Source organism: Prinia subflava, chromosome 2 (assembly GCF_021018805.1).
Source record: "Prinia subflava isolate CZ2003 ecotype Zambia chromosome 2, Cam_Psub_1.2, whole genome shotgun sequence".
In the NCBI taxonomy this organism is placed as follows: Eukaryota; Metazoa; Chordata; class Aves; order Passeriformes; family Cisticolidae; genus Prinia; species Prinia subflava.
In genome coordinates, this window is record NC_086248.1 from 76,241,970 (window position 1) to 76,256,696 (window position 14,727).

The 14,727-nt window shown below is 35.4% G+C and overlaps 1 protein-coding gene across 5 annotated transcripts in view; it reads right to left on the reverse strand.

Moving 5' to 3' along the window:
• Positions 1-839: 839 nt before the first annotated feature.
• The window catches only part of QKI (QKI, KH domain containing RNA binding), a 146,476-nt gene continuing 132,588 nt past the window's right edge, over positions 840-14,727 (reverse strand). Inside the window, exons 5-8 of one of the 5 annotated variants that reach the window (XM_063390624.1) lie at positions 14,119-14,206; positions 11,492-11,764; positions 8,762-8,836; positions 840-4,011 (exon numbers count right to left, since the gene is read on the reverse strand). In XM_063390624.1, coding sequence (XP_063246694.1) covers positions 3,995-4,011; positions 8,762-8,836; positions 11,492-11,764; positions 14,119-14,206 — 453 coding nt within the window. In that variant the 3' untranslated portion in view covers positions 840-3,994. The other 4 variants (XM_063390623.1, XM_063390622.1, XM_063390626.1 and 1 more) reach the window with 4 other exon arrangements.

Below are 14,727 nucleotides of genomic sequence, written 5' to 3' on the forward strand. Positions count from 1 at the left end.
TCATGTCACTCCAGCCATCCACAGGGATAAAGATCACATAAAGGCAGCTCTGGAATTTGAAATGGATGTTGCCTGGTAATTTAGCGAAAGGTGTATTTTCGTACTTTCTGCAGTCATCAGGAAAAGATCCAGTTTGACCTTTGGCTTACAGAAGTTGTACTCCCCTGAGCTAGGCAATGCTGATAGACTACAGCAGAAGTACCAAAATAAAAAAAGTTACTTGAAATAGCGTGGCATAAATAAGGCACTTTTGCTGAAGGAAAGCCCCAGGTTTTGTGTTTTAATGTACAGCAATTCTATCTAGAAATATTTTGTGCTTAGAAATGTCACATGATGCAATAGTGATCCAGGTGCCAAAACCAACAAATCACAAAGTGCTGTGCAATTAATTGCAACCTCTGAATGGTTCAACAAAGAATCAAACTGGTTTCTGTACACCATCACGATTTACCAATACACTGGCATCTTTTGCTCTTTTGCTGTGAGCCAACAGTAATTATTTTAGAGAAAGAAAAAGAAAGTGTGGAATTAGTAATGCAGATGCTGAAAGGCAAGTGGCAAGACTCTACAAGAAGAATGCCTCAAAAAATGCTACTTTTGTTCCCATTTCTACTGGCACCTATTCCCCAGGGTAAAAGGCCAGAATGACCAAAGCCAACTTAATAGTAGTGTGCAGAATGTCAGCTGACAAACAACATAAAAACAAGTCACGTTGTGTTATCTGTGGTCACGTTCTTCAGGGTTAGTCCAGTAACTCAAGACTTTACATTCTTCCGTCTTTATTTGTTTATTTTAATTAAACATGTATTGGTTAATAAACAGACATAGTCCAGAGTTAGTAGGTTGGTATTATAACATTTATTAAAATAATGCTATGGGTTAATAGAAACAGCAAAGAACCAAAGAATTAAAATGCAAGCTATGTAAAAACCCAACTAAAACCCAAATATGTCTAATGTATTCATCCAGTAGCTAACTAAAAGCCCAAGAAAGACAACACTCCCAATATAATAAAGTACTGCAAAACAATTGGCAATTTTTCAGTTATCAAAATTGTGGGTTTTGCATTTTGTATCCTTTTTTCTCAATCAGGAAAAAAATTCTTTTGAATGTTATATAACATACATATAAAACAAGATAGAAAAATACATTATAAACTTGTAACAATGGCTGTAAATACATTATCTTACATGTTTCTCATAGGCAATAGGTTGGTTATGGTACATACATAGCATGAAACTACTAAGATAATAAAGAATAGACAAATACATGTCATCTGTACGGTTACATACAAGCGACACTCCCATCTACCCACTCTAAAAAAAATTACATAATACTGTCAGAAAGAAGTCTTAAAACTACTTATTTTAATAAAGAAAAAGTCATTAAAGAATGATAATACTGAGAACCAAGGCATTCAGAGATTTCAAAAGTCATGCTTTTTTTTTTAAGTTGATCCAAAAATTTTGTCAACTAAGTTTTCAGAAGTTTGTTCAGAGCAAACATTACTTTCACATGTCACACATCTATTCCATACACTTCCCCTCCCCCCCAGTAAAAGACCTTTGATAAATGTCTAAAATGTCCAGGTTTTATCATAGTTGAGATGAAACTGGATCAAATACTGGTATTGTTTTAGCAAATCTCTCTTCAAATGTTCGAGTGTCGCAAGTTTATTCAACCAACCAACCAGAATAAAATCAAAATGGCACAGCATATACTGTAAATAAAATCAACACAACTGTATGTGTAACAGGAAGACAAAGCCGGTGGCACAATAAACAAAAATCTAGCTGAATACGAAAGGATGAATGTCTATTGCATAGTAAATTAACTGATAATTATTTCCAGGTGAGACAAGATGTTAGATGAGGTCACCATGCAGGTGCTTAAAAATGTAAGCCCTCTTAGCTTACTTTTGACCTTTCATTTGGAAGCTGTGAAGATTTGCAGGAGGAGAATAAGTTGACAAGAGGGGAATAAAATTATCACCTGATATTTGCCAAGTTTAGTACTGAGCCCCACAAAGTAATACTTAATGTTTTCAGAATTAAATACTGTGCGTTCAACAGCTTCAGCTCTTGCAATTGACCAGCTATTCGAACCTCATGTGGAAATGAGGGTTAAAAACAAGGTATAGCTGGACTTCAAATGGCTGAAGTCCTTCTCCTGCTTATCTCTTGAGGAAAAGCCAATGGGCCAGATCTAACAATAGTCACAGACGAGCTGAAAAGTAACTTACTTCCCTGCTGTTTGCCACTGCAGGAGCTGTTGGTGGGAACTGGGGATGTGCTCAGTCACTGACTGAAAACTCGCTAAGCACTTTCAGTTTCATTATCTGCAGAACATCCATTTTCTGGGTGATGCCAAAGCCTACTACAGCTGATGTAGTATTTATTCCAACCAAAATCAAGAAAACTCCTCTCCATCCCTGAAAAAAAAGGACGTAACTTCCAGCTCTACAAACAATTGTCAGCGAATAATCTCCTTTAGCATGAGACAGTCTGTATCACAGAACCCTTTGGTTTACGTTGCACAAGTACGGCATTTGCGACGATTTAAAAAGTAGAGTGGTTGAAATAATAATGGGCTGGTTTGATGAAAACTTAGCAAATACTTCGCTTAATGAGATTTTGGCAAAATCACATCACACTAGTATGGCAAAAATCAGGTAATTAATATGGTCAACTCATCATTTGTCTTCCCTCACAGCTTCTTTCACATACTGGGCGACTGAGTGGCATGCAGTAACTTGTCTGAGGGAGAAGCTGATTATACAAGACATTTGACTAAATGACCATGAAGAAAATAAGGCACTTCCTTTTCTTTAGACTTATTCCAATACTTAAAAAATAAAAAAGAAAGACTAAAAGGCTCTTTTGGTCTTTTGTTTCTTGACAACCACCAGAAAAAATCATTTAATGAAATAAAGGGTTTCTTTGTTCTTTTTTTCTTTTTTTATAACACTTGAAAGTATAAAATGCTACATTTCCAAAAATATATTTTTTTTTCTGCACCAGCACCCTTGTATAGTAAAAGTATCTACTTTTTTGTTCATTTTGTTTCAATGCACTACACTTTATCTACAATTTCATTACATGTATACAGCAAATAGGCAAGCATGGCTTTTACATCCTTAATGAAATTTTTTTTCTATACAGGGAGGTTTAAAAAAAATATTTGAACAGTTTGCCCAGTAATGTGACACATAATGCATGTACCTTGTTCTCATGTAATCTTCCAAGGAGATTAAAGTATGGTTAAAACAATTTAAACTTGGATTTCACTTTAATAGTGTTGCTGTTTTGTTCTTTGCATTAATGTAGTTCTGAAAAGTCATCGTAATCTGCATTTCATGGCACACTTTCCTTTAAAACGTCCAATTTGGCAGGCAATAGAAAAAAGGCTGCAACATCTGCCCTTTGAGGGCACTGGTAGTGACTAAACAGCATATCAAATTTTGAATACTTTTTGGAATCCCTTCCCCAATGACATCCCTGACCAAAGGTTCATGCATGATGCATCATCACACAGTACATTCAGAGAGAGCTTTGACTTTTTTTTTTCTTTTTCTTTTTTTTTTTTTTTTTCTGAGAAGAAAAATATTCCTAGAAGTCTCTCACAGTAACTGCCTCTGTCATCGGGTAGTTAAGGGACATCTGTCTCCATCTCGTGCGAGGCCTCCTTACCGTTCGCTTGGGGCGGGACACTAGAGGATGATCAGTGCGGAGGGATGAGTTGGACCTTATTGCTTTACTACTATTCAGTGCAGGTTCTAGAACCACTTTCACCCAAACAGGAGAACAACAGAAAGCGGAGTTGGAGGACAACAATTTCTTTGTCTGTTTTGTTAGATGGTAAGACGAACGGACAAGTGCCCCAGCTCGCTGCACTGAAGACAGGCAAGCAAAGGCGTTTACCAGTTAACTGATCAGCAGGCAGGCATGGTCAGGTCATCATTGGGTGAAGAGTTCAGAGGTCAGAAGGTCATAGGTTAGTTGCCGGTGGCGGCTGGGTGGTTAGAAACAAAAAAAAAAAACCAAAACAAAAAAACAAAACAACAAAACAAAACAAAAAATATAAAAAAAAAAAAAAAAAAAAAGAAAGAAAAGATAGAGAAGAGATTAGTTCCAGCTAGTGACGGCTTAATGACAACATGAAAACTAATCACAACTAATAAAAAAAACAAGCATGTTTAATTCTGACATACTGATCGACACCATCTACAGAATGCAATAAAATCATGACAGCCCTCCATCATGATTTGGACACGTGAAGGAGAAGCCCACTCCCACAAAACCGGTTAACAGGAGAAATAGAGATAAAATATGACTAACGACTAATGGTTAGTAGCAGTCGATGAAGGAAATTGGAAAACAAAACACGATGAACAGTTTTTGAACTGGGTAGAAGATTTCTGGAACAACAGTCAGTGCACAGCATCAGTATCTGACTGCTATTAAGCATTAGTACCTCCCCAGGTGCAAGCATTAAAGCAACTATTAATGATGGATGTGATTATTAATAACTGGTTGTTAAAAGAATGGAGTCATCTAAGGAATTCTGGATTTAGAGAAACAATTTGGTTCAACAAACTATGGGCCAAACAAAGGGTTTTTGTTCAATAAATTTTTTATTGCCTTTCATTTATTCTATTTACAAACAACATGGAATTTCTTGGCCTCATGATACAAAGCAGTACTAAACTGTAGTCTAGCAACGTAGGCATCATCGTGGAAACCAGGAAAACGCTCAGCCTGCTACTATAGCTAGCATTTTCCCGTTCAAAATACTATTTTACACATATAGGACACTTATAAAATGCACTTGCATGTAAACACTGTAAAAGTCCTGCCATTTTAAAGTCTATACTTAAAAAGCTCTAAGTACATGAAAAAATAGAGAAAATATCTAATTGATACTAATAAGGCATTTTAAAACTACAAACAGCTCTCTTTATTCATTTTCAAAGCTAATACTCTGCAAATACAATAAAATCTGACATTTCATATACATTCCTGCTTTATATTTTTATATTTTAAAAGAAGCCACCTGTAAATACTATTTTCTTTTGCAAAAAAAAAAGGAAAAAAGAAAAAACAACAACAAAACAAAAACAAACAAAAAATAAAACCCAAAACCACAAACAAATTACAGTAAAACATAAAAAAGTTCTCAAGTGGAAAGTTATCATTCCCAATGTTCTTGAGCTATTCCTTCTTTAATCATTCTTTCGCATTCTCCTTCACCAAACTTGGTCCACTTAACAGTAGTATGATTTTTTTTTTTTTTTTAAGACTCATTCAACAGCTTAATTAGAGCTAATAAATTCTGAGGTTGATAAAAGTTTCTGTACTGTTGCCATTTTGACTAAGGCAGAGGAGATGAAAGTGAGAAAGGTATTCAGTGCAAAGTCAGATTTGTGCCATTACATAAAATGAAGTCCAGTAGGTGTAATATTCACAGATGCCATCGATTTAACAATCTTTCTTGTGGGTTCATTTACTTTCACATAATAAAAGTGGCCTATCATTTAGGATACAGTTCATAACACTACAAAAAATTCCTACTGTAACATAAATGAGACCAAACGCTCCCTGAATTTTTTTGTCAGAATCATGCTAAGTGGGATTTGCTTAAATTATAACAGCTGTTTCAAAAAGAAGAAAAAAATAAAAATAAATATTTTATGTGGCACAATCTTACCACTTTACAGGTATACTAGAAACAAACTCTTTAAAGCATTTTGATACTCATTACAATTTTGATTAAAAGGTATTAAAATTTATATATAAATTATGTGAAAATTGGTTTGGATAAAACATTTGAGAAAATTCTCAGCATTAATATTTCTTGTGGAGTTTAATATCAAAGCAAGCTACCTTTAAAAAATACCAGTACACCTGTGATACATCCTCTGCCAAGTCTCTGGCCTTCTACAGTACACACAGGTTTGTCAACTGTGCAACACCATTTACAGTTTATTACAATTAAATCAGTCAGTCTCTCTGTTATATGAATCAAATTCAATTTTGTATTATTTATAAACTGGGGGTTTATTCTGAGTTAAAATGAGCTATATTTTCCAACCCTTCACCAATTCTACATGCTTAGTTGTAAAACATTTACACATTTGGGGATTTTTGTTTTAAATGCAGTGCTTATCTCGGGAAAAAAACCCCAAACCCCAACAAAAAACCAAAACTATGAGAAGAATAAAAACTACTTAAAAAGTGAATGCAGTAGTACTATAAAGTCATCTGAGAGTCAATTTAGAATTTTTTTAAAAAAACAAACCACCAACTTTAGACCCAATGAATGCAAAGATAGATTTAGTGACATTTAACTATGTAAAAAAATTTTCCACATTGAAAAAAAAAAGTATTTCGGTTTGCTGACATTGCTTTTTGTGGCCATAGCTATAGAATTATCCTGGTGACAGAACAACCATATGGTTGGGTATGGCAAATACTGATAGTATTTTAATTCTACAATATAATTTTTGTACGTTAGAAGAAATTTTTATTGCTGAATGAAGTGGTCTCCAAAATCTTTTGTATGAAGCTTTTAGACATATGCAGTGATAACGTAGGATTTAAGATTCAAAATGCAATGAAGTTCAGTTGTGAAATGTACTTTGTGTAAATTTCTTTACACACACTGGAATTATTTAGATAAGACTTTAAAATAATATTCTCCTAAAATATCAGCAGGGCTTTCCTGAGAGAGAGGTATGCATGACTTATTCCACATGAAAAAGATGTGCATTTATTTATCTACTTAAGACAGTGGGTTTCCAATATTGCTAGAGATGAATGCTGTTCTGTCATAAAATGGCTGTACTTTAAAAGAAGGTGAAATTACACCAATAAGTATTTGAAATTACTTTTAAGTGACCCAGATGAAACATCTAGGCCCTTCAAAAATATTTGAAATCTATGCTGAGCAAACATTACAATGATAAACTTCAAAATGGTATTTTCTCCATGGAAACACCCCTATCCCCACTTTATCAGCATATTTACTAGTTTGTCTCAGGTAAATACTTAATTACACAAAAAGGTAGCCACATCTGTCACCTGAAGCTATCATTGCTTCATAAGGGAATATTAGCAAAAACCTGATTTTTGCAATACCAAATTTTAAAAGACAACCAAATCCTTATCACCAATTTCTCTTGACTGAGATAGAAGAAGGAAAAAAAGAAAATATTAAAACCTATTTCCTTCTTTGCTCTCTTTTTTGTGAACATGGGCTATGGCCTTCAACTGATTATATCCTGCTGCTCCATTAAAGAGTTCTCAGGAAATGAGAACAAGCCAATGGGCTGCAAATAGTGTGCAGTGATATAAAACAATCTTACAGAAAACTAAAGTAGTGTCCTGTATCAGCTTTATGCTTTCTTCAAAGCCTAAGTTCTTATCAAAGATAGAAGTGTTACATAAATATACCAAAGATCCAGGAGGGTCCCTTTTACTGTACTGACCAGAATCTGTATTCTCTCCTGTAGTTAATTTAGGGGATGTTGTGAGAAGTGTTGTCAGTGTTAGGAGATGTCAGATCTGTCACTGGAATTTGGCTTTTGAATATTACAATGTCATGGAAACCTGCACAACACTGATTTGGATGAGAGCAGAATAATAATACTTGGCAGATAATGCTTTGCATCCCCAAAGCCCTGTACAAAACAAGAACCCCCACAACACCCCTGTGAGGTAGGGAAGTATTATTATCCTTATTTGACCTATGGGAAACCATACACAGAGAGATTAAATTACTTGCTGAAAACCACAGTGAGTCAGCAGCAGGGATGGGATAAGAGTTCATCCCCCACACTGCTTCTCAGCCAATGTCAATAAACCGAAAATATCAGTTTTCTCAATAAGCTTAAACACTTCATTCAGGGGTCCAAAGGCATGACACTTGAGGAACAGGAGAAAAATGAAGATTTACTTTCCATTCAAGGGTTAAAGAGAGATGCCCAAATATTGGATGTCATCTCACCAACAGGTCTTCAAAAGTTGTTTCTCCTTCAGGTTACACATTTTAGCAGCAAAAGGCAAATACCAAGAAATAGATTTTGGGAAAAAAACCCAAAACCAAACAAAAACCAAAACAACTGAAACACCCTCCCTTCCCCTACCCATACTAATTCAAACTCAAACAACTTTTGAAGTTATCTTCACAGCCCTTACCTTTCTGAATTCAGTTAGGTATCTGAGAACATGCATCCTCCTCATAATATACAGTACAGTGGCTCAAAGGTTTATAGGAAAAAAAGGGAATCTAAATCTTCAGATTTCTCCAAGCACAGACAGGAGGCATTTATTCCTTTACTTCTTTCTCATTAAGCAACCATCCATTCATTTTATTTTGCAACACCAATCTGATATTTCCACACCAATTAAAAGAACAAACCGGGGAGGAAAGAGGGGAACACGACCAAATTAATTATTGCAGCACTGATTTCATAGCGTTTCCTGATGCAGATAGATGTTTCGTTTTTAAAACTGGATCAGTTACAGAATTTCTGCTAAACATATCAAAGTGTATATATTTAACTGGGCTGGGAAAGCCAAGTCTAGTAAATTTTTTTAAAACTGCAAGCATTCCCAAAGCTTTAAAATATTAACTGTCCAGCTTTTTGAGAAAAATCATGAATGGGTCAAGACAGGGTATTTGGTTAACCAGCTGTGGTGTTGCAAATCTCATGTACACTCAAAGCACTTCTTACAAACAAGAACTGCAGAACTAAACTAACCTCGGTCTGCGGTCACAATCCTTTGGTAAGGATGGACACGCATATCGTGCCTTCGAACTTTAGTAGCCACCGCACCTAGTTAAATTGCAATTACCAAGACAAAAGTTAGAAAACATTCACAGAAAACATTAACAGCAGGTTTATCAAAATGGATTTAAATGATCATTAACTACAAAAGTTCATTTTAAGAAAAGCAACAAGTTAAGGCACAGTAGTTTGAAATCTCAATCTTAAAAAGAAGTTTATCTGTGCAGATTAATATTGCATTTATTTTAAACATTCTGGCCTTAACCTGTTTAATCCATTCATTTACAATCCCAAAATTACAGTATTTCATGAAATCTATTAGACCCAAGCACATTTAAGCTTTACTAGTCACATATTCACTGAAGTGCCTTTCTTGCAGCAGGACTATTTTAAATAATGCCATCTTTAATACTGACAATTATTTGCTAACTTTAAGATCACTTCCAGTTCTACCACAAAGAAAAGTTTTAAAGCAATTCTTCAAGCCTACAGATTGTGATTTTAAACTTTAAGTCAATAAGTATGAACTGCAATGAATTAGGTGATTAGTAAAGCAAACACTATATAGAACACTTAGCAGTCAGTATACTACTATACACTCATAAATTACAGCTACTCTGTAATAATAGGACCTAATCCAAATTAATAGCACTATTTTATTTTAAATCTATGTGCAAAAAAGTGCAAGTAAGTCACTGACTGCTAGGCCAAGCTTTTTTCAAGGCTGCTGAAAACTAAGCATTTGTTAAAATTCAGATCTGATGAAGGATCAGTTAAGACCGTTCTTGAATTCTTAGCCTTTCGTTGGGAAAGCCATACCTGAAGATAAAAGGAAGGGAATTGAAAGTTAGTCACCAACTAAAATTTGATCTCAATACCAACATCCCCAAAAATACTGATAGGGATGCATTTCTCTGCCATTCTTAACAGAATTATTTTAAAACATCTTAAAGGTCCACCACAAAAATGGAAATGGACAAAATATTATTAATTAGAATGAGCATATAACAAAATAAAACTCAATGAACTCCAAATTTAATGCAATTAACTCTATGCAATTGCTCAGATAATAGAGCAGATGTATTAAGAGTTATAAGAGATTGTAGGCAGCTAAAGCGGGAGCATGAGCTTTTTTTTACTCGCTCCCTTTTCCTTCTTTAAATAACATTTTTTTAATGAGGTCTGGTTTGGGCCATACACCTCACACAGTTAAGCCCGAGAGTATGCAATGGTTTCAGATGCCATTTTAGAAGTAATTTTAATTTTTCCCTCCCATCTCTTTATAGAAAATCCTGTGAGAAATCCAAGTTCCCTGCATGGTAATAAACTTTTCTCTGAAATGCTGTACTTCCTTATTTGCTATTAGCTGAATTCAGGAGAGGGGTTGGCCAGTAATAGCTACTTTGATGAATTCTCTAACTGTGACTTTATCCCAGGATGTACCACAACTGGACTCACAGACTGGGGGTAGAGGAGCAAGGGAGAATGTTTACACATTTGTGGGAAATTAATAAATGATAATGTTATCATATGCTCACAGAATTTTGGCTATGGGTTAACTGACAACGACCATAAGCTGAAAGACATACTGCATACTTCTGTCCTACTAGAATTTTTGTTATTGATTCACTAATCCTGCCAGACTAAAGTCTGAAATACATTTTCCTTTTTACTGTACATAATGTGGAAACATGCACACAATACAACTCGCTAAGTATATGTCACGTGAAAACACTGATTTTCTGCAATACTTTCAACAAAATATTGACTTTGAACCTCATTGTCCAGTGTTCATTACAGATGTTTAGAATTTGTGTAAATCAATAACTGCCACTGAACCAACTAAGATCAAAGTCCTATAAAATCAACATTATGCAGCACCAAGGTCATATGCAATTCAGAACAAACTGAAGAGAAAAGATTATTTAGATTCTGTAGCGGGTAGGGAAGGAAGAAACTATTGGAACTGCTAGTTCCCTATTGGCCAATTAACTGAATTGTCACGGCTGCTTTATCATTCTTGCCTTCACACACCAAGTCAGTGGTCTGAAATATTAGCAATGATGGACATTGCAATGCAACGTATATAAAGGAAGCCACTGGTAAAGTTGCTAATTGTCCTCTGTCAGAACTTGGTTTGCTTTATATTCATCCACTGAAAAGATTTTCTTCTCACAATATAATTTAGAGCTTTCTGATACTGAGATTTATCAGTTGCATGCTAAACAAACAAAAACTCCAACTGAACAAAGGCTTTCCACTCCCTTCAGTTTTGCTACTAATACGATACAGCAAAATAAGAAGTCCTCTCTTCCAAAGACTGCTGTATGTTAATTTATGTTAAATAGAATACAAAGTAATCTGTTATTCATGGGAGCCCAGATGACATGTAACAGACATCAACTCGTATTTAGCTTTTCTTTCCCTTGCCTAGGTATCTACCGTCTAGTATCATACAAACATGAAGATTTTATTTTTGGTAAATTCATTAATATAAACTAAGCACACTCATCCAGGAATGCCAAATGCATTTAAGATGCTTAAGAACTGCATCATTTGAGCAGCTCTCCTGGGCGGTTTCGATATACCTGAAATAAGTTTGCTACTTCAGATTTTTTCCTTTGAGCTCCACCAGCCTCTACCTTGCAGACACAAGAGCAGCACAAGCAGCACTGTCCAGTCCTCTGGGCAGGAGTGTCTTACCTAATACACCACTAGGTTCGATAGGGTACTCAAGGATTGACGTAGCTGGTGCCAGCGTGTAGGGGTACTCGTAGGGCGTGTAGATCAATCCGGCCTCGGGCCCGGGCGGAACTATTGCAGCGGTGGGATGGGGAGTTCCGTTTGGCATGACAGCGGTCTGTATTTGTCTGATCAAAGGCATTATGGTAGGGCCAGCTGGCGTAGGAGTACGCAGGGCAGCTGGAGGGAGAACAGGCGCAGGCCCAGTGATAATCCTTGGAGCCTGGGCTGTTGCTGCAAGAGAAAAGGCAAGGGCTGCTACAGTAAGCAAAGAAATTCAGAGGAGAGTATGGAGATAGCAGTACAAAACGTGGAAGGAATGGGAAAAAAGGGAAAAAAGTAGGAAAGAAGAAAAATAAAAGGAAATCATTAGTACATGCGCTGATCACACAGTGCCAAAGCACACCATTCAAATGCAAACAGCTTTCCATTTTCCAGTGTGATTAAGTATGAACATGCAAAATAAAAAAGGCATTGTAAAACAGTGAGGTAGATTTCTCAAACAGGTTACACAGCACAAAAGCTCCATTTAGACCACATTTCTTCATTTATGCTATTGAGACTGCATGAGACCGAGATGCATGCAGGAAATACAAGGAAAATACTGTCACAATCAAATAGAGTTCAAAATTTAGTGCATCTATAGAGTCCACAGACACTCAGTTATGCAGAGCTGCTGTATGAATCTAGAGTTTTTATGTCTTAAAATTGTATTTAAACATATTCACAGCTCCCATTTCCAGAATCAGCGAAGCTGAAGATGATCTAGAGACATGAATTGGTCCTTTCCTATCCTAACATGAATGTAATAGGCTCGAATTTTATTTCCCTGTAAAATTTCACCAAATAACATACTTCCTTTGTATTAGAAGTTCACTGTGGCCTTGCTTAAGTTAAAGAAAATAGGTGGTTTTTCTCTTTTGGTTTGGTTTGTTTGTTTGTGGTGGTTTTGTTTGTTTGCTGAAGTGGTGCTAGCAAATCTCATTAAGTGTTTTTTGAAGCCTTTTGGCACACCAGATGAACAACAACTTCAGCATTAGCACATCTGCTGGTAACAGTCAATCTTAAAGGGTTATAATTTATGTATTTCTATGCACTACTGTTGATCTATGTTGATTTAATTTACTTTACTTCAGGTGGCCCTGAAAAGAGAAGTGTGACAAAGTTTTTCAGATTTGAGACTGGTGCATTTTTAAAATTATTTTTGTTTTTAAACAAAAATTCTCAGCTAATTTAAAAATGGCACTCAAATATTTTTACTTCCTTTCCTAAACAGGAATAAACCAGCACAGCTTCTTAACTTCAACTTTTCAGTAAAATCAAAACACAAAGACTGAAATTGTCTTATCAAATAATGGGTAATAGTGTGGCAATCTCTAGTCAAAAAATAAATAAAAAATTCCATCTTCCCACTTAGACTGATAAAATAGATCAAGTGGGAAAAGACCAGACAAAGAAATTGCTCAAATTAATAAAAAAAATTCTGTTCAAAAGTTTGCATCAATTTAAGCTGTTCTGAAAGCTATTTTACTCATAAATTTGCAATAATTTAGAGACTATCATATATTTAAAACTGATCTAGCTTTAAATATCATAGTGTTCATTAGGGCTGAAAGATTTACTATTACCATTGTAATGGTAAAAGCCCTTGCTTATGTCTCTTTTCAAACCAGAATAATTACACTGGTGTAAGCACTCTCAAATTGACCTAACTGCATTCCAACCTTTAAACACGTTCAACACTGAAATGGGGGCTGTGTGGAGAAACAAATTCGCAAATATCAGTAGGTCCTTAGTGAAAAGACTGATTTAACTGTGCTTACATTTGACATCTGTATCACAGCTACAGCAAAAATGCACTTTTGAACAGCGTCAGCAACTATATTTTCAGGAGAAGAAATTAGATTTTCAACTGAAGAAAATAATTTGTATCACACATAATAGGTATATGCTTTCATTAGTAGGTGCGTGTAATTAATTTTCAAATGTAAACTTGTGCATACATGCGTTTGCAAAAGCACTTTCACACAAATGTAATGGAAGTAATCGTAAAAACGGCTCATTACATCACTGATCCGTGTGAACTCAGCTGTGAAATCAGTTGATGAATTGTTGGTAAAACATAACATTGGGGGTACACATGCAAGCAAGACGAAAGGAGGGAATATAATACAGAAAAATGTATTCACAGTATCCTGAACATCTGTAACATTTTAAAATTATAGCTCTAAAAATAAAAATGCAAAGGAGTCTACTGTCCTTTCTATGCTTTAAGGGGAAAAGGACCATAAAATAGAGAAATATGGCTTAAGGGTTGAGGTTTTTCATACTATATATTTGTAAATATTTCAACCCATACAAACTGTTAAGAAAATCACGGGGAAAAGAAACAAACTAAAAAAAACCCTCAAACTGACATAACTTATGCCCCAAAAATCTTCTGCAACAGCTACCTACGGTTTTGTTGGGTTCTTACTGCCTTCCATTCTCCACAGGCTGCCACTGGCACATTTTCCAAAGGTAGCTTTAAGATTCAAAGCCTACAAATACTTCTATGGCATTGACCCTTGAGCTCATGACATGCTTACGTGATTTGATGTTGGCATCTCTGTAGGTGCCATTCAGAATTGCAAGCTCCATCAGCTGCATCTTTTTAAGGCTGTCTTCTCCTTCTGCCTGCATATGAAAAAACGGGAAGGAAGTCAGGATTATGAACTCACTAGTGCACAAGATCTAAGTGAATAAAATTGTTCAAATTCTAACCAAGCAAAATACCTGCTTACCATTAGTCACAAAAGCAGCAAGCTTTGTCAACTTTTCCATAAAATTAAGTGCAAGTTGCCTGTTGACTATCATAAAGTCTTGTTGACAAATATAATAAAAGAGTTTTACAAAAGGTTCATAACATAAATTATAAAAATTAAGGATTCAATGTAAGTTGCATTTGGTAGAAATAATTTAAGGATTTTTTTTCTCAAATGCATTTTCACGTACTCCTAAAGGTATCTTTAAAAAAACTGTATTATTGGGCCAGAGGAAGAATAGACATCACGAATTTTAAGCACTGCAATTTATCCTAATTTGCTCCACTATAGTCGATACTGACTACTGGGGGGGGTGGGGCAAACAAAAAAATAAACAACAATCTTTGAGTAGCTTTCCAGACAAGATATTGACAACTGCCCTGAGGCTGAATT